At 33.7% G+C, this 20,235-nt stretch overlaps 1 protein-coding gene across 1 annotated transcript in view; it reads left to right on the top strand.

Moving 5' to 3' along the window:
- Nucleotides 1-20,235, top strand: part of LOC117182227 (calcium/calmodulin-dependent 3',5'-cyclic nucleotide phosphodiesterase 1-like) — a 1,276,250-nt gene that overhangs the window by 649,473 nt on the left and 606,542 nt on the right. Inside the window, exon 5 of the mRNA XM_033375310.1 lies at nucleotides 2,843-2,916. Coding sequence (XP_033231201.1) covers nucleotides 2,865-2,916 — 52 coding nt within the window. The 5' untranslated portion in view covers nucleotides 2,843-2,864. The remainder of the gene's footprint in view (nucleotides 1-2,842; nucleotides 2,917-20,235) is intronic.

Genomic DNA, 20,235 nt, shown 5'->3' with positions numbered 1-20,235 from the left:
CTTATTTCCAAACTTGAAAAAATGGCTTGGTGGACAGAGATTTCCAGACAACGAAGACGTCATTGCCTCTGTAAGTGCTTATTTTGAGGAACTTCCGAAAATGCACTTTTTTGAAGGATTAAAAAAACTTGAAAAGCGATTGACCAAGTGTATAGATCTCCAAGGAGATTATGTTGAAAAATAAAAAAAAATTTACCCAAAAAAAATTGTTTTTATACTTCATTCTAAGGACTTATTGAACTACCCTCGTACTATGGCTTCTTTGTTTTTTAGAATTAGGGTTTTTACATCAGTTACACAGTCAAACCATTCTTTCCGTTACGTGCCTCTGGTTACACTGCCATTTACTTAACCTCATGGATGTACATTTCGTATAATCAATCTCAAAAGTGCTCTATCTTTAAAATGATTAAAAAATCAACAAAAAAGGTCTATTATTACTCGTATATTTTGTAAATCTTGATGAAGGCTTCTACTTCAGAACAAATAATTCAGGTTAAAATCGTTAAATTAACTGTAGTTATTTAAAGGTTTAGTTCTTCCTTTCCCTTTAGAGAAAAGTTACAATCTTTGTTTAATTCTAATGGTCAAGGTCTCATTTTATTCTTTGAAGGATTCTCTTAATTTCTATTTGAGTTGATTTTATTCAAAAAAATCAATTAAGAAATCATGCAGTTATTATTGTTATAAACAATCATAGCTTACATTTTAATTAAGGACACCTAAATAGAATTGTATAGAGAAAGAGAAAGAGAAAGGAAAAACTGAACCTTTAAATACTTACTGTTAAATAAACAATTTTAACCTACATTTTTTTTCCGAAGTGTGCTTAAAAGCCTAAATCAAAATTTACAAAACGTAATTATAGATCTTTCTTGTCGATTTTATGAATCATTTTAAAGATAGGCAAATTTTAAGATTGATGGTCCAGGTCTCGCTAACGTCCATCACAGTCGGTATGAATAAAGAATGACGTATTGCCCTTAAAATTATATATATATATATGCAGTGATATAGTCCTAAAAAAGTGGGCTGTCAGTACATTCATAGAAATTTTCAAACACACAATAATAACCAATAATATTGTTGCTTAAGTAAAACTTTTCATATTGTAAACTTCTTCAAACAGATTACATGCGTGGGGAATTGAGAAAATGGTAGATTTCGAATATCTGATTCTGTGATCAGCAGTTTCTACATTATTTATTTTTTCAAGTTTGACATTTATACCTGCTTACTTACAAATTTTTTTTCCTAATATTTTGCCGACCATTGTTCCATAGAGCATAGCCCAATGTTAAGTTTATTGGAAGTGCCTGAGACTGAGAAAGATCAATTTACGATCGGGAAATCCGGTAACGGTTTATTGCGTTTGTTAAATTTTTAATATTAATATTGTGTTAAAGTTGGGTTTCATTCTATTTTAAAATTAAATGTTTGACATTGTGAAAATGACTCTTTTACTACTCACTACAAACATTTTCTGTGCGCCAAATAAGTGGCGCGATACTGCCAGATCTCCACAATAAGTGGCCTGGCAGAACCAGGCCTCGACTGCACCACTGTGTATATGTATATAAATATTATAATTAGACATGCTTTTTTCAAGGCAAGGATTAAACAGTTTTACTCCCCTACACCCAACAAAACAAAACCAATTAACAATGTTTAAATATTTTTAATTTATATGTAAATTGTAGGCATTTTTCAATCAATACAATTTTATACTTCATATGGTGCTGTGCGTGTGTGTGTCATTTATTTACAGCCCCTACCGTATTAAATTAAAACATATCTGTTTAATTTTAAAGATTGTATTTAAACTTTAAGTAACTCGTATCTTATTTCTCAAATGCATATTAGTCTGCTTTTTTAATTCTCAATTAAAGTTATGAAACTAAAATCATATCGATTCATTATTCCTTTTATCATTAGCTTAGAATTACGAATTCATGACTGCAACTCTAAAATATTGCCTCATTTTGACCTTTAAGAATGAATGAATGCTTACACAGGTAAGCCGCGTTTTAGTTCGCCGCGGTTTATTTCGTCCTAGAATTGCTGGCCGATGCAGTTTTTCAGAAGAGCCGGGCGATAGCAGTTGCGACATTACATATAATTATAGATCAATGTTCCAATTGGACATAATTTAGGAGGCCCTTACTGTTTACGTTTCGATTGCCCCGCTTCAGTTTAATGACTATTTGCAGGCAACCCCAGATACTGGAACAAAAAGCGGCTCTAGTATACTTAAATACAATTCCTAGAAATCCCTTCTTTCACTTCTCCATATATTCTATTTATAGACTTTAAACAAATACGAGCGTCTAGCAAGGAATTGCTTAGAAAAAAACCCAAGATTTGGCAGTAGGCTAGAGACGTCCAGGAAAATACTGAGGAGTGGGGGTACTCCGGCAGGCGAGCCATAATTGAGATTATATACTTCCGAACTAGCTTATACTTTCAATACAAATTGTGTGATATAATTTTTCCCTAATTAATCTGAAATTAACATAAGTAAATTCCCTAAGCCATACTTTAATTTTAAAAAGTTTAATTCGAAACCTTACTAATTGCTTATTCTTCAAAAATAAAAGATGATTTTATAATTTGTGGTACTTTCTATTTATAATTTTTCGGGGTCGACTCAACCCCTAAATAGGGGCTATTTTTAAAAATTTTCAAAAACCGACAAGAGATTCTCACTTTGATTTTCAATTACTAGTAATTTGATACTTGTAACATAAATTAATTTTTTTCCCAAGTCACTAGGAAGACTAAAAAATAGGCTAAAAAACAGGTTATTTTGCGGTCACCTTTCAATATTGTTTTTTTTTTGCAGGTAAATCATTCCGTTGAAGATTATGGACTTTTTCAAATCACTGCGTCAACGTGCATCGGATTTTGCACATGAAGGTAAACTTTAATAGGAGCGTTCATGTACATACATAACCTTATCAAATTTTCGGATATTTGCAGAAATGTATAATAAGTTGTTAACAAAGATAGATGCTACATTTTCTAAATATTACACATCAATATCTTAATTCTCAAACCGAGTGGTAGATTTCCAATTATAAAATTGTATTACAGATCGCCGTCCTTCAATATGAGATATCCCCTGTAAGTAGGCCATCGTTACGCACAAAAAAAGTTGTTAGTGCATAACACAGGTCAACAATAAAAAATATTTTTTAGGTTTATTTTCTAATGCATAAATTCTGATTCGAGGCATCCAAAAGAACCAAAATGTTGGTTTCTGATTTATAAAGTTTGTTTTTGTCTGCCTTACGTCGATAAGTAAGTTTATAATTATTTAAAGTTATTTAGTGATATTAAAGTTAATTAAAAGTAAGTTAATAAGGACGTTTTTGATTGATCGTATAAGAAGCAGATTCCCGATTTACGTGGCCGACGTTTTTTTAGAAAATCTTTCACGCCGCCATTACTTTTCACTTTTTTCAAATATTTTCAAATATTGTGCATGACAAAATCAAATATAATTTAAAACAGTAAAGGTTCTTCAAATTTTATCGAATTCCACAGCGCAATCAATTATTTCCCGAGGGAATAACCACTGTTGTCATCCTTAGAAAAATGTGAATTTAACAACGCTGGAGTTTAAGAAACGCAGTCGTTTCAAATTTTTTTTTTTCACTCAGTGAAATAGAATTTACCGAAAAAAATATCAGTTAATTTTTTTGGAAATTTTCCTTGTCATTTTGAATTTTTTATACTTTTTTAATGTTCGAGTTAATATTGTGATATAATTATTATTATTTCCACGGTAGACAAATTGATGCAAATCCAGATTTTTACGTGCTACTTGAAAGCTTCTTTTCCCTTTCTTAGTTTGAAGTACAGTGAAATTCTTCAATAGACCTCCCTTCTATAGCCCTTCAGAGAATTGACGCCGTGCCGCACGTAGGTGTAACGGGGCTGCAAGGTGTGCGCGGGATCTGTGGCTGTCACTCAGGGGAGCAGTCAGGCGTGAAGAAACAAAAGCGGAGCAGGGTATAATGAGTTAGTTGCCATCCACCGTCAGTTCCGAAATCGGGGCTCTAAAAGAGTTTCACTGTATATGAAACATTTCAATATGTTGTTGGAACCAATAAATATAAACCGATTGAACTGAAAATTTGTTGACTTTTACATCTTATTTATTCTTTTCTTAAAGAATCGAGCGTTTCTGAGGATAGGGGCCGTCCATAAAAAAAATTTGACAAATTTCCTGAATTTTAGACGCCCTCCACTGCTTGTCCGAATTTTTCCGATTTTCAGACACCCCCCCATATGTACGTACCAACGGCAGGCCCCCCCCCCCCGTTTTTTCACATTTTTACTGTTTTTTCATCATGACGAAATTATAAGAGATTAAAGCCCTCATCAATTTGAGAAAAATTGATTCTTATAATCAAACATAGAACTTTCTGTAAAAAATTACATAAAAAACCCATCTGATGATCTTCCCCGGTACCGCTGCATCGCGCACAGTGGGCGAAAACGATTAAAATTATGTGCGAGGTAGTACATTTTGATCAATTTTGGACTTTTTTATATACTCGTAATCGTGCCTGATTTCTTATGTCATTGTGACTTTTTCTATATTGTAAGCTAACGATTTTAGACATATCAAATACTTGTAGAACCTATAACCAGGATTTTTCTTATACTTGATAACATGAAAAACGGAAAGGATTCAGCGATTTTTAAGTAGTAAACCTTAATGTTAGTTATTTCTGAACATTATCACTACAAAACTAAAGCATGGGAATGCAATTCATCAGAATTTTTTCTTCATTTTCTTTTTCGTCCACATACCTATTCCACAAACGTTTATATAATTATTGGATATTAATAGAAAACTGCAGGATTAATTAAGTACTGATCGTTTTCGCCCACTGCGTCATGCACCTATACGAAATGCTGGAACAATCAGCTTATCCTAACTTTATAAGACGTATAACTTGAAGTTATCTAGAGAATTAGTGCGAAAAAAAGACAAATGGTAAGCAGCCAATCATACACAAATAGAAAAATGTTTGTTTGAATTAAACAAGAAAATCGGTTTAAATTCATATAATTAAAAGAAACACATTTTTTGCCTTAATTAAAAAAAAAAGTTTAATTATTCTTAAGAAATGAATAATATTTATCTCATTAATTGAAAAAATAATTTGTTCAGAACAATTTGTTTAATTTAAACAGAAAAATATCTTTTATTAAACAATGCTTTTGTTTAAAATCTGTTTATATGAATGATCTATCTATCTTCTTCTATAGTATTGCTAGATATTTGCAGTTCTTTCTATAATCATCAACTCATTGTCGACTTTGTACTTAGAATGAGGTAATAATTCATGTAAATATAAAAAATGAACAAAAAGTTTTAAAATGTAGAAGAAACCACAACTGTCTAGAATTATTAAATAAAATAGTTCTAAATAATAGTAATTTGTTAAAAAAATTATTCTTATAAACTTGCATCCATTATTACCTCACACTAATTGAAAAGTAGATAAAAAGTATAAATTTAGAGAAAAAAGGACAAGTTTCTAGAATTATTCGAAGAGAATATTGTGATAAGTGATGTTAATCTTGGGTATGTTATGGCGAAAAAGGCTCAAAGGTGTTTTTAAGAATATGTGATATCTCTAGCTAGATATCACGTGCCTTTATTTCGTATAGTTACAGAGTCAAGTCAAGATTAGAGCTAACTTAGCGGCCCTAATGCCCTTTAATATATAGGCTGCTTATCTATTAAAAGGAAAAAGCTGTGGCTAATTACATATTACAGCCCCCTTTTTGGATTGTTTTTAGTCTCTAAAAACCTAAAATTTCAAAGATCTAGGTGTGATTATTTTCGGTACAGAAACATTAGTATTAATCATTGGAACTGCCTCTTGTCGGTGTACAGTATTGGCTTTGTTTCCGAAACTACAATTTGTATAACAGTTGCCTATTAGACGTTTTACAATATCAATTAGAGCGTTGAACAGTCCTATTTTATACATAGTCAAAAAGGTAATTATACATAAAGATATGTATCCTAAATATCCTAACCATTCTAAAGCATTTTTTCCATGTTTGGACTCGCTGATGACTTTAAATCGTGTCTAAAATGCTTTCGGCGTTTTCAGGACTAAGGTGTGCGCTTCGTAGCGTATTTGAGTGGATAATGTTTGGTAGTAAAATCATTTTGTTGTTTATTAAACTCATGTCAGGTATGTCTAGGTCGTAGGATAAGTTCAGTTTTACTGTCCGCGTGACATTTAGGTCGTTATTTCTAATATTCAATGAAATTCTTGGCGACATAATTTTGCAATTTTGTCCGGTTATTATAAATGTTCCTATATTAATGGTTTGGGAGTCCATTGAGTGATTAAGGCAGATCAAGTCGATTTGCTCCGTTTGAATAAATATAGTTAGGTGTCCATTTGTAATTGATATAAAAGTCTCTGGCTGTAGTAAAAATGTTCCTATTTTACACTTACCTTTAGATTGGGTGTTAAGAAGACTAGCGTCGCAAGTATCCTGTTGATAAGTCAAGAAGTCAGGTTGCTGTCTCTTGCATACATTAATTCCTTCCACTGATTTACATTTACTTAAACTTTCTTTATCGGTTGGTACATAGATGTACCTTTCCGTGAGGAGATATTCATGATCCAATATGATACTCGTAAAAGTGCCATCTTTTTGTTTATTAGGAAGAGGTATTATTCTTTCGATACTTACGATTTCGTTTTTTAATGCCGGTAATTTTATAATGTATATTAAACAGTCTTTTTTTTTGTCAGTATATTGATATCTGCTCAGTCAATTATTCTTTGATAGTTAGTTTCTTGTCCTTCAAAGTGATATCTTGTCTTATACTGGGTTTCGAATTCTTGGATGGTAGATTTTATTATTGCGGGTGTGACTATTGTTGGTTTAATCATTCCGTGTTTACCGATGTTAATTGCGTTTAAAGCGGTCGGCAGGTCTTCATTAATTGACTTTCGGCCATGAGCCAAGACTTTGCATATCCTATTAGGAACTATCAAGAATTAGTTTAATGATCTTCGTATTATTTTTGACAATTTCGGCCACCTTTTTATTATCCGAATAGACTTGATCAAATTCGTAGTTAACTTGATCTATGTCGTTTTGGGATAATGTACCGAAAAGTGTTTTCGAAATGTCTGCAACAAAATTGAATAAACCTCTTCTGAATCCAGATATTCCCATAATATTATGTAATAAAATTTCTTTTGCTTTTAATCGATTGTACCTGTAAACCATACTATTAACAGTATTTTTAACTGGGCATTTACTATCGCCATTTTGGACTAAAAAGTCCTTTAATTTATTAATGTTATACATTCTCTCATGAGTATTGGTGAGGTTAATTCCAATTATCAGTGTACATTGTTCTTCGTAAATAGTAGCCAAACCGAGTTCCTCTTTATATAGGTTAGTCGTCATCGACTCGATTCTCACTTGAGCTCTGACCAGGTTTATCATTGTCCGTAGAAATAGGCTGACCTTAAACTGAAAAAAGGCATGACGTTGTCAATATGGACTTGTAATACCTTATTTTTTGTTAGTATTTTAAGATTGTTGTTGTCCAGAATGTTAATTACTTTATAAGGACCTTTCCAGGAGGGATCTAGTTTGTTGGTCTTTGTATTCTTTTTACCTTAATCAACTGATCTACTTTATACAGTGGTTGATGATTTATAATTTTCGCGTGGAAGTATTTTTTCGTCTTTTCATTTTCTAGACTAATTCTTTCCCTGTCTCTGGATAAATTTATCTGGTGCTTATTCTTCCATTTTCTAATTAATTCTTTGTAAGTTATATTCGGGTTTTACTGCACGGTTGATGGTAGATTGGGTTCTCTTTCGAAGGTAAGTACAAAGTGTGAGAATCCAGTAGTTTGATTTTTTATTGTGTTTACGAAAAAATTGATAAATTTTAAGTTATCATCCCATTCTTTGTTATTTTCTGCCATAGATGTTTGATTAAATTTCCCAGCGTCGAATGCATTCTTTCGATGATTCCGTTTGATTGTGGGTGAAAAGCTGTAGTTTTAATATGTTGTATTTTGAAGGCTTCTTCGAATTGTTGCATTAGGTCCGAGATGAAGTTTCGGCCTTGGTCAGTTAATATTGTTTCTGGTGCTGAGATATTACTGGTTATCGAATACTGGTTATTCGAATATTTCTATTTCCGGTAATAGTTCTTCTAGAATTTCTTCTTCTACTTTTTCGCTTGATATTCCTGCGCTTTCCATTGCTTGTCATGAAGAGTCTTTGGTTGTGGCAAATATTTGTCCTACGTCTTTTCCCTGGATGGGAAATAGACGCGATAAACAATCAGCTACTTTATTGTCCTTTCCTTTCACGTATTCGATTTCATATACGTATTCTTCAAGTATTAGTTTCCATCTTAATAATCGGAAACTAGGATCTTTTACGTTAAGTAGCCAAATCAATCCTTTGTGGTCAGTTTGGCTAACAACTCTTTCTGGCTGTTTGTATAGTTCTCTTCCGCTTTATTTAGAGTTCTTGATATAAACAGGCACGAATGCTCTTCCTGAGAAAGGACTGACCGTAGTCCGTAATTGGAGGCATCGGTTATTAAAATAAATTTCTTTTTAAAATCTCGGAATTTTAATACTGGCGCAGATGTTAAGGTATTTTTTTAGAGTTTGAAAGGCTTTTTCGCAGTTTGAAGTCCAATTAAATGGTGTTTCTTTTTGTGTCAATGCTGTTAAAGGTTTAGCGATCGTAGACAAATTTTAAGTAAATTTTCTATAATAACCAGTTAAACTAAGAAAAGATTGCATATCTTTAATTGTTTTTAATTGTTTAAAATCGACGATTTTCTTAATTTTTTAATTGTTGGGTTTTACCCCGCCTTTTGTTATAATATGACCCAAATATTACAATTCTGGTTTCAAATATTCACATTTTGTAGTCTCTATTTTAGTCCTAAATCTGTGATACGTTGTAGAAGCAATTCATGGGTATTATTGTGCTCTTGAATTATGTTTCCAAATATGACTATGTCATCGATATAAACGAAGCAATGTCCTCCAATATAGCCGTGGAATGCTCTGTCCATCATTCTCTGGAATGTAACCGGAGCATTTTTTAAGCCAAAGGGCATTCGATTATATTCGAAGTGTCCTAGTTGTGTTAAAAGGCAGTGTACTTTTTACATTTCTCTTTGATTGGTATTTGGTGAAAACCAACACTTAGGTCACGTGCTAAAAACAATTTTGCTTTTCCAAGCTGGTCCAGGATGTGGTCAATCATTGGTAAAGGATAAGCATCCTAATCTGTATCTTTATTAATTTGTCTGTAGTCTATGACCATTCTCAATTTTCCCCCATTTTTGGGAACAATCCATAATGGGGAATTAAATGGGGATTGTGAGTGTCTTATTATCTTTTTATCCAATATTTTTTGAGTCTCCTCTAGAGAAAATTCTCTATGTTTTTCAGGTGATTTATATGATCTAAGGTTTATTACTTTACCTGAGTTTAGGATGATCTCATGCTCGGTTAACGTTGTGCATGGCAGTGTGTCTCCGGGTAGTACAAACGCCTGTTTGTATTTCAGTAAGATTTTCTTTATTGTCTCTTGGTTTTCTTTTTCCATGTGATTGATATTAGACGTTTTTAGTAGTATTTGCAATGGGTCTTGAGTATCGTGGGGCTTTTTTCTTTTCCGCTTCCAGTGTGGTAGTCTTGATTTTCTTTATCTTTTCGTATTTAATTTCATCGGGTATTTTAGTTGGTTGTCTTGCGTAATTAAAAAATGGTACCTGATCTCGTTATTTTTAATCGTCTATAATCCGTCAGGGATATTATCTTGGTTTTCTATCCATATATCTATATGGTCTTTGACACTCTTAATTCTGCATATTTTGTTTTCCATAGGTGCTACGAATTCCCCGTCATCATGTAAGGGTAACTTTTTATTTTCAATTATCAAATGTATTGGCGTTACAGTGTACTTGGAGAATTTTTTGAGGAAGGTTAGTGCTAGTATTCCGTCTTCGGGCAATAGAAAGTTTCGATCTATTATGTGGAATAAATGTTTTTTTCTGAAATAGTTTAAATGTACGGCTTCATAGGACCCCTGGTTATCATTTCCCATTCGAAATTTCTTTGAGTGTTAGATTTTATTTACAACTTAGGGAATCGAATTTTCTTTTATTGTGTTTATGGCTGCTCCGGAGTCAACTAGTAATCTATCCTCTCCTCTACATCCACTTCACTTGATAGATTGTAGTCTTCCGGAAACTGCATGAATTCTTCTTGTTCCAGGTAGTCCTCGTGTTTCTGAATTTCTTCTTCCGTCATCTCCTGGTTCTCTAAGAATTATTCTTCCTGGATGTTTCTTACTTATGGCGGTCTTGTCGGGAATTGACCTTGATAAAAATTTTGTTTGCTGAAGGATTGGGAAGCAAAATGTCTTAGTTTGCCGCATTTGTGGCAAGGCATCTTTGCTCTATCCGCTGAACGCAGGGCTTGATTTAGCGCTTTAGCTCCGGTGGCTGCTGTTGTATTGGCTGATATTCTTGGAGATGGCAAAGGTCTTTTAATAAACTTGGGGGTTGGTCGAGGTGCTATTGGCGTATTTCTAATGGGCTGTGATTCCTTTAGCCAGGTTTCATACTCTGCTGCCTCTTTTTGGGCTTCCATTAATGTTGTTGGCTTCAGAGCCCGTACCTGAATTCCAATTTCTCGTTTTAGGTTTAGCATATGCGGATTGATTGCCTCTTTTTCTTCGATTTCTAATCTGAGTTGTCTTTCAGTTGCTTCAGAGGATGCTTGCACTTCGTAACTTAATTCGTTCAGTATTTGTTTAAAGCGTAAAGAAAAGTTCTGGATAGTTTCATGTGGACTCTGTTTACACGATTCCATTCTACTTTTAATGGATAGAATTGAACCCATTTGCTTTAAATTTTGTCCCAGGGCTTCATACAAATCGTTGAAAGTATTTATAGGGGTGTGGCGTATGTCTTTGTCAGCATTATTGGTGATTTTTTCAGCTAAAATAAAATTTAGTAATAGTTTTGGTTTGGGAACACTGACTTTTTCTCCTCATTATAATTTTAATAAAATCTTCCATATCCATATCTTCTTGTCCATTTATAGGTTTAATGGCTCTAATTATATCTTTAGCTGGTATCCCCTCGTGCCAGTGTGGTGCTTGAGGTTCTATTTGTTTCCGACTTCTCAAAATAGATACATTTCAAATTTTTAATCTCGTTTTGGCTTGTTCGTCATCCGAATCTTTATCTTCAGTCATTCTTCCTCCATTTGCGCCTTTGGTGTCTGTTTGAATATTTCCTTTTATTCCAATTCTTGCTTAAATTTCATGTCCTTCTTTTATTCTCTTGTCGTTCTCTCTTGCTAATATGGAGATATTTTCTGCTGCCACTGATTGATTTATAACCAGAGTGCTTATGCTTTTTCTAATTTCTTCAAGTGCATTGAGTAAGAATGCTGGAATTTCTTCCCTTGAGGGAGACTGAACGCGAGTGGGGGCAGGGGAGACCATTGATGTAATGTACTATACTGTGGTTCGTAAAAGTCACTGTCAGAATCGTCTGTCGCGTACGTTAATGGTATCCGATAAGCCAGAATGGAAGTTTCTCTAATGCCCTACTCTATCAGTATGAGTGTACTTAGTTTCTATTTTGTCGGGTGTAATTATCGCGTGACACTTTTGTGTAGTTTGGACCTTGTCCTTTAAAATATAATAAAATGCGTCGTATCGTTCAACTACAATATTGACGATTTAATTTATTTGTATTTTTGACGAAGGGCAGTGCTCTGGAGCACCAGAAGTATACCCTATGTGAAATTGTAAAACTTTACCTCACCAAACAAAAAAGCTGTTGTTTCAGGTTTGTTACCTTCCTCAGACCACAAAGAGGATTTGTACTCTTTACAATTTCAGTCTTAATTACTAAAAAAATCTTACAGGGAACGTTGTCTTTTGACAGTTGGCTGAAGATCCGTAGGGTTTCCGCTTGCTGCCTGGATTCCTAGTTCGGCGGCTGACGTGTCTCCAAGCTGTTGCTGCTGATACCTGTTGAGTCGGGTGTGGCTAACTCGATCAGTTTCTTGTAGCTAGACAAGTGCCTCTTCCGCCTGATTGCGGACCTCGTTCAGTTTTATTTTCCTGAGTTTTCCTACTGCTATTCTACGTAGAATAGGCCCTACTGAATTTCAGACACTAGTTTCAATAGCAGTAGAATGGTTCAATGTTTTCGGGCTGTCCGCAGTACAGTCCGGAGTTCATTTTTTATAAATTTTGTAGATTTTTATTCTCTTCGTTTTCCAGGCCTCCGTCACTTATAAGAAGGGAAAGACTTCAATATTTCTCCGTACAGAATGCTTTCCTTCGAAGTATTCTTTAAACAGATCCTGGCAGGATCGCCAAAATGTTCTGGTGAAAAAGGCTTAAAGGTGTTTTTAAAAATATGTGATATCTCTAGCGAGATATCACGTGCCTTTGTTTCGTATAGTAACAGAGTCAAGTCGAGATTAGAACTAAGTTAGCGGCTTTAATGCCCTATAATATGTAGGCTGCTTATCTATTCAAAGGAGAAAGCCGTGGCTAATTACATATTACAGGTAGTTAGATTTGATAAAAAAAAGTCCAAAACTCTTTTTTATGAAAGAATCCTGCATGTTTGGCTCAATACTGCTGAATATGCTATTAGATTAGAAATAGATGCATCCCAACTTGCATTTAGAGTTTCTAGGTCAATTCTCCATTGAATACAGAAAACTCTCAATATGTGCAAAGATCACTAACCAAACAAATTTTATTTTAGATTAAAGGAACTAGATACATTAAAAGATTATTTGTCAACGCTAGATTAATAAAACTGGGCCCAGCAGCTCAGTTCTACATGTATATTTAAAAATATATGCATAGAGGACGCATTCTATTTTTTTCTCCTGTGTCTTAACAAGAGAATAAATCCGTATGAGTAAGAGCTTATGATAAAATATTGTATCTGGAGGATATACAGAGAGACCGAGCGTCCGCTGATCAAATGCTTTATCCTCAGTTAACGTTGCGAAAGGACCTCAGAAATATTAATTTCTGTCAAAAACACTACTCGGTTTCATCAGAATTATAGCGTAATAAAGAAAAAGAAATAAATTCATGCCTAGACTTATAACCAATAATAAAAGCTGCAGACTGCATGTTGATGGTTTTTAAACATATGCTGTTATAAGGATATATTAAATACAAAACGCGTATACAATCTTTTAATGCAATGTCAATATTATAAGCTAAGATTTTCACGAGCAAGGAAAAGTATCGATCTGTCTGAGATAAGAAATGCCTGGCTGAGTATTTCAGATATCCTGGAGAATAATATTATAAAAAATATTGATATCTTTGTAAGTTCATGAATGAAAATTACAAGTAATTATATAGTTAAAGTTTTTTTATTTGCTCTTGCTTGAAGTAAGGTTTATCTCCTCTGGGGTATGCTAACCATCAATTTTTAATTTTATTGTTTTTTTCTAATAATTACAACAACAGTTATTTTTATAAATAAACTGCAGTCTATTTGCGTGAATAAGATGATTCTAACGAAAAAACTAAGCATTATTTGTGATAAGCAATCATAAAATTTGAAACAACTTTTTTTGTGAAATATAATTTATTATCGGTTTGATCTGACTGAAAAGTTGATGATAAGCTGCAAAATTGAAAAAACGCGACTTTCTAACTCAAAACTAAGAGAAAAATGCTAAAACCAATGATAAATAGTGCAATAATTTATATGAACGTCCACTTATAAATATAAAGTAGTATTATGAACCATTTATATTTAAAAAACCGCAACATTATCATAATTATCGTAAAAATCTAGCACAACACTGTTTTTTATTTTAAGGTTTTTTTTGGGACCCTTAAGGGCATGTGATACTTCGTCGTGTGGTCAATCGGATACAATTTCCCCGGCTTTTTCTCCACAAAAATGAAGCTTTATAAAAACTAAACTCAGAGATGCTATAAAATAGCATAACGGACGTACCTGGACTCTTTTTTGAGGAATAATAACCAAAAAAATTGACTGTGCTAAATAAAAATGTTTATGCATGTGCATTATTTTGAGGTTAGATTTATTTTTCAGTTATCTGTAATTTCGATAATGTAGTTCTCTGTTGTAATGATGCTGTCGGTATGCACTCTAAAATAATTATGGGAGAGAATTGTAACAAACATAACTTCGAAATACATATACACACACGTTTTCAAAAAAGTCAAAATTTTTTGGAATTAAACCACAAAAAAAGTGTACAGCGACGTCCGTTAGCAGGTTTGCTATTATTCCCCAGATTTTTAAGACAAAATATTTATTAATCTAGGAAAAAAGCCGGGGGAATCTAACACTGATAAAATCTATATACTTTTCCTAAGCGCCAGGCAAATTAACCAAATTTATCAAAATACAAATATTTTTAAATTAACCCATAAAAAAGTGTACAGGGACATCCGTTAGCATGTTCGCTATCATTTCCCATATTTTTTAGACAAAATATTTATTATTCTAGAATAAAATCCGGGGGAACCTAAAACTAGTAAAATCGATAATTTCCTTATTATCACATGCCCTTACAGACAGATTTATAGGAGTGATATTTAAAAAATAAGTTTTGATTTATACCTCATAGCTAATTGTGAAGATAATTTTGTTCACCTAATATTAATTATTATGAATAAAATGTACAAATTCGTCTTTTTTCTTATGGAAATTCCTGTTTAAACTTCATGATATTACATGGCAGCGCTCATTTCACAAATTCCCATTGCATTGTATTTTATGTATTGTCAGACCTAACTCAGGAAATAAATATATATTATTTAAATGACTATTTAGTTTATTTACAATTTAATCTAAATTATTTTTGTTGGGGGTTATTGATTGTTTCGAATACATAAGAAACACTGTGTGAAGCACACGCACAAGAATTTATTTAGTAACAAGTATACAATTCATCTGTGCACACTGACCGAGATTCTCCATATTTCGGGAATATTCTAGCCTGATCTTTCTTAGCTAGTACAGACACAGTCTCGAAACTTCTAGATGTAGACATTTTGAGTTAATTTTCCACAAAACCCTCCCTAAAACTCTGCATCCTCACAAACATTTATTAATTAAACTTGGATGTCACTCAAGCTGTTAAGTCTTAATTTTTCTATCATGTATACAAATCTTGGCTTTTATAACGTCTTCATGAACATATCAGCGACTTGTAATTCAGTCTTAACGTACATCTCATGTTTTTCATAATTCAATCGCAAAAAATGATGTTTCACATGAATATGTTTGCTTCTCTGATAAAATTCAAGATTCTTTGTCAGTTTCATTGTGATCGCTGCATTCGCATACTTACACACCGACCCAGACGTTGATTTTCTCGTATTTTTATCACCTGGATAATCTGAATAACAAGATGATTTAAACTTTATGTTTCTACATGACACAAAGCCTATATCTATAGTGCTTTTCAAATATCGCAAGATTCGCTTACCTAAGATCCAATGTTCTTCAGTTGCTTTTTCCAAAGTCAACAAAAAATTGATTGAAAAGCTGATATCAGTTCGCCTGCAACATAACAAGAACTAGGTGTACTTTATGTTTTTGAGGTCGCTGAATTCAAATCCAGTTTCCGTTCGACGCCATCAGGTCAGTATCAAGGTCAGTATAAGGTTACACCTATGACATTCGTCGCTAAACAACTGAATCAGGGTACTTTCAGGTTTCAGTGGTAGTTGAATTCGAATCCGGTGTCCGTTTGATGCCACTAGGTGAGTATCAAGGTCAGTTGAAGGTCAAACCTACCAAATTGATCGCTAGCCAACTAAACCAGTGTACTTTTAGGTTTCAGTGATTGCTGAATTCGAATCCGGTGTCCGTTTGATGCCCTCAGGTCCGTATCAAGGTCAGTTCAAGGTTAAACCTACAAATTTCATCGCCAAAAACTAAACCAGGATACCTTTAGGTTTAAGTGGTTGCTGAATTCGAATCCGGTGTCCGTTTGACGTTATTAGGCCAGTATCAAGGTCAGTTAAAGATCAAACCGAGTAATATATTAGAATACCACCAACCCAAAAATTAGAGGTTGAAATAAGGGGTAAGTGGCTAAAAAGCATAAAATTTGCTGAACAATATTGTAAAGGATTTTCGCGAGTGGTGAAATCGATTCTAGTGACGATTTATTCAAAATCCTTGACTGTATGGATGTTTTCTCGCTATCGTTCTCTTTTCTAGGGGTGGAAATGGACATAAAGATTCTGAAAACGCGTAATATCGCAGAATAGAATTGAAAATGGTTTTCGTGGGGGTTGCATATTATTTCGGCAACCATTTCTACATTATTCTCAACTGTGTGGATTCTATTCCTAATCGAATAATGTTTATTAAACTTTCATAATGATCATTTTGTTTTGACACATTAACGTTTAATAAACTTTCAGATGGACAGACTGCGGATATTTGCAACGGCTTTACAACGTTATTACAATCTTGTTAAATCGTTAAAAGAGAGACAGCTAATTATATTATAATTTTAATAAATAATTGATACAATACTGGTATTATATAATACTAATAATTTTTTTTAATACCAATATAATAAGAAAGAACTCAAATTACTTTTTTTAATTATAAATGATTTAAAAAAGTATAAATATTATAATATTGTATTTTAATATCTATATTTTTTTAATGCAAGAAAAAAAAAGAAAACATAGATTATTGTCATCGCATATTTCTTAAAAATAGTGAAGTCATACTCACTGAAGAATTATAATTATATAAAGTTTCCAGAATGCCTTCTTTGAATATTCCCTAGAGTGAGGAAAGAAGAACCATCCACATACTAAAGAATAATGCAAGAATGGTTGTCGAAATGATACTCAACCCTTACGAAAATTATTTGCAATTCTATTCTGTGATGTTTCGCGTTTTTAGATTCTTGCTGACCATTTCCACCCCTAGAAGGGAGAATAATAGCAGAAACCCATTCCATACATTCGAGGATTTTGAAGAGGTGGTTATTAGAATCATTTTTACCTCCGACGAAGACCCTTTAGAATGTTTTTCAGCGAATTTTCTGATTTCTAGCCACTTATCGCATATTTCAACCAATAAATTAGCGGTTAATGGTATCCTACTAATTTTTTCCTTGATTTGCATTACATTTAGTAAAATTAAAAAAATGTATTGACATCATAATTGCCCTTCGAGATTCAGGAAAAAGAAAAGCAAAAGGTCGTCGATTTTTTAAACATGCCTAACTTCTAGCCTCACTTCCACCTTTCAATAAGCAATGCAGGCATTCTTACATATTTTCATTTAGGTCACTTAACATGAACTTCATTTATTAAAACATGTGTTGAGTTATCTCTACTTTTTCTCGTCATATTAGATTTTAAACCGGAAAAATGCAATTTGACCTAAAGTGCAGCGTGAGAAACACTTTGAATTCAATTAAAGTGGTTTCAGCGTTACCCACTCCTAATAACGTGGAGGTACCACTTCTTTCAGAACTTACCCATTACAGAAACGGCGGGGCAAACCCCAGGTTAATATGATTTAGAGAGTATGATGCTACATATAAATAAAAATGTGATGCTTGTTTAAAACTACGTATTTTTTTTCGTATGAACGCATGTTTTTTAACTCAATGATTTACGAATACTCTTTCGTTTATGAACGATCTTCATATCCTTTTTTAGACACCAGCAATAGTCAGACATCGTGTGAGTATCCCATACACTTTGATATCTACGTTTCATGTTTTTAAGGTCCTAATGGAACCTCTCTCCCTGCTCTTAACTCATATCACCTAAATTAGCAGGGAACCAATCGATATGAGAATCCGAAAAATGGATCTTTAAATTCATCAAATACCCTCACTTTTCAAAATTTTCAATCATTTAAGCAACTATTTCTTTCTAGCAAGGGTGTTTATGATTTCCTAAAAAGTTGGAGCAAACTTGCCTAAAGCTTTGCCGTGCTATTCTTTTATTACTAGTCATTCTTCGCTCAAATTCACCATCGTTTAGCTGGGCTCTAATTTGCGGACCATCAAATACTTCCTCTTTTATTTTTGCATCGGAAACTTCAAGAAACTTCTCAAAAACATACTGATAAGCATTACTTTCTATTTTTTTTATTAACTTTACAAATTGTTTCACTAAAACGAGTTTTGTGTGTAATAGTGGTAACAGAACTTTTATTAGATCTACTAAATGTTTATTTATAGCATTAAAGGGTTCTAGATTAATATTTTCTAGAAGAGTCCAATTTTCTTTTACATAATGCTGCTCGCGAGCTCGGCTATCCAACTCGCATATAAAATCTTTAAAAATCTCTACAGAACTGCCAACCAGCAGAGGTGCATATTTATTGTCATTATGCAACAAAACACCTTTTAAACTTCTCGTAGACGAATATATGAACAGTCGTCACTCGTTAGCATTATAAGGACGCTGTAAAAAATATGTACATTAATTGTTATGGTGGCGCAAAAGAAAATCTTGACCATTCTTGGATTCCTAATACCATTTGTTCGACTTGGCTAAGTAACATTAGAGGAAAATGCAAAGACAATGGAAAAAACTTCTTATCTCCCTCCTATGATTTGGCGTGAACCTTCAAGTCATGAAATCATACTTCCATGTTGTTCAGAATGGGAACGCTGAAACCACTTTAACTGAATTTAAAGCGTTTTTTACGCTGTATTGAGCGAGTTTAAATTTAATATTTTTCAAAGTATCTGATACTATAGCATTTTTGAATGACAAGGTTACAAATTTTCAAACAGCACAGAACCTACTTTTGGGAGTTGTTTCTTCGTAAATTTGTGAGTGTGTGAGTTTGTGGATCTGTGAGTCCGTATATTTGTTGGTTAATTCAGGTTGTGAGTTTATGATTCTGACATTTATAGGCTTGAGTTTTATGAGATTAGGGTTTGTAGCCTTAAAGGTTTTGGGCTTGGGGTTTGTAGGCTTGAAGTTCGTAGTCTTAATTATTTTGTGTTTGATTTTCTGGGTTAAGAGTTTGCCGCCTTGGGATTTCGTAAGTTTGACAATGAATTCACCTTGATCGTGACCTCGTGAGTTGAAACGGAATTGAAATTTAGCGACCCAAAAAACATACATGTACCTGGTATTGTCCGTTAACGACTAATTCTGTAGGTTTTACCTTGAACTGACCTTTGCCGTGACACCATGGGGTCAAAAAACCCCGAATTAAGATTCAGCGGCCACCTAAGCCTAACGGTACCCTGACTTAGTTGGTTATCGATGAATTTTGTAGGTTTAACCTTGAACTCGCCTTGATCCTGACCTGTTGGTGTCAAACGGAAACCACATTCGGATTCAGCAGCACGAATACATTGATCATGACCTTATGGGGTCAAATAAACCCCGGATTTTAATTCAGCGACCACTTAAACCTAAAGATACCCTGATTTAGTTGGTTAGTCAGGAATTTGGTAGGTTTTACCTTAAACTGACCTTAATAGTGACCTGATGGCGTTTAACGCACAGCGGAGTCGGATTCAGCCAGCCAAAAAACATAAGGTACACTTAATCCCTCTTATGTTGCAGGCTTAGCAGGTTTGTAGTCCTGTGTTGTCTAGTAATGCATCAGTTTAACATTTATTTGTAGCTACTATAAGTCCGTCGGAAACATAAGTTGTTCGTAAAATTCGTTCAGTGCCTTTTATATACACCTAAAGATATAGATCTCCCGTACTCGGATGGAATCCTAGATTTTCGAAAAAATTAGATAAATCTACAGTCCAACATCTAGGAGCGTGTTTCAAGCCGTAAAAACCCTTCAATCTCCTTGGCTATGACGTTTTTGTCAGCTGGAGCCGAAAATTTGATAACGAACATGGTTCGCTTCTCGAAGCCAAGAAGAACCATGTCAGGCCTCGAGTGAGCAACAGAAACAATTGTCGAGAATATAAAGTTCCAGTATATGCGGCACTTCCCATTCTCGACAATTGAGTCAATTTCCCTAGGAGCATTTAGAGGAGCGATATTAAGGTGAATGCCGTAGGAGTGACAAAGATGGTATTAAAGCACTCTTAGTGCCGCATTGTGCCTTTGAATCTAGGTCGTTCCCGCGTGTGTTGGACAACTAGATAGTATGTGAGCTAAATGCTCGGGGTGTGCATGG

This window comes from Belonocnema kinseyi, chromosome 10 (assembly GCF_010883055.1).
Source record: "Belonocnema kinseyi isolate 2016_QV_RU_SX_M_011 chromosome 10, B_treatae_v1, whole genome shotgun sequence".
In the NCBI taxonomy this organism is placed as follows: domain Eukaryota; kingdom Metazoa; phylum Arthropoda; class Insecta; order Hymenoptera; family Cynipidae; genus Belonocnema; species Belonocnema kinseyi.
The sequence above is the reverse complement of the archived record's forward strand: the minus strand, read 5'-3'. Positions and strand labels throughout refer to the sequence as shown.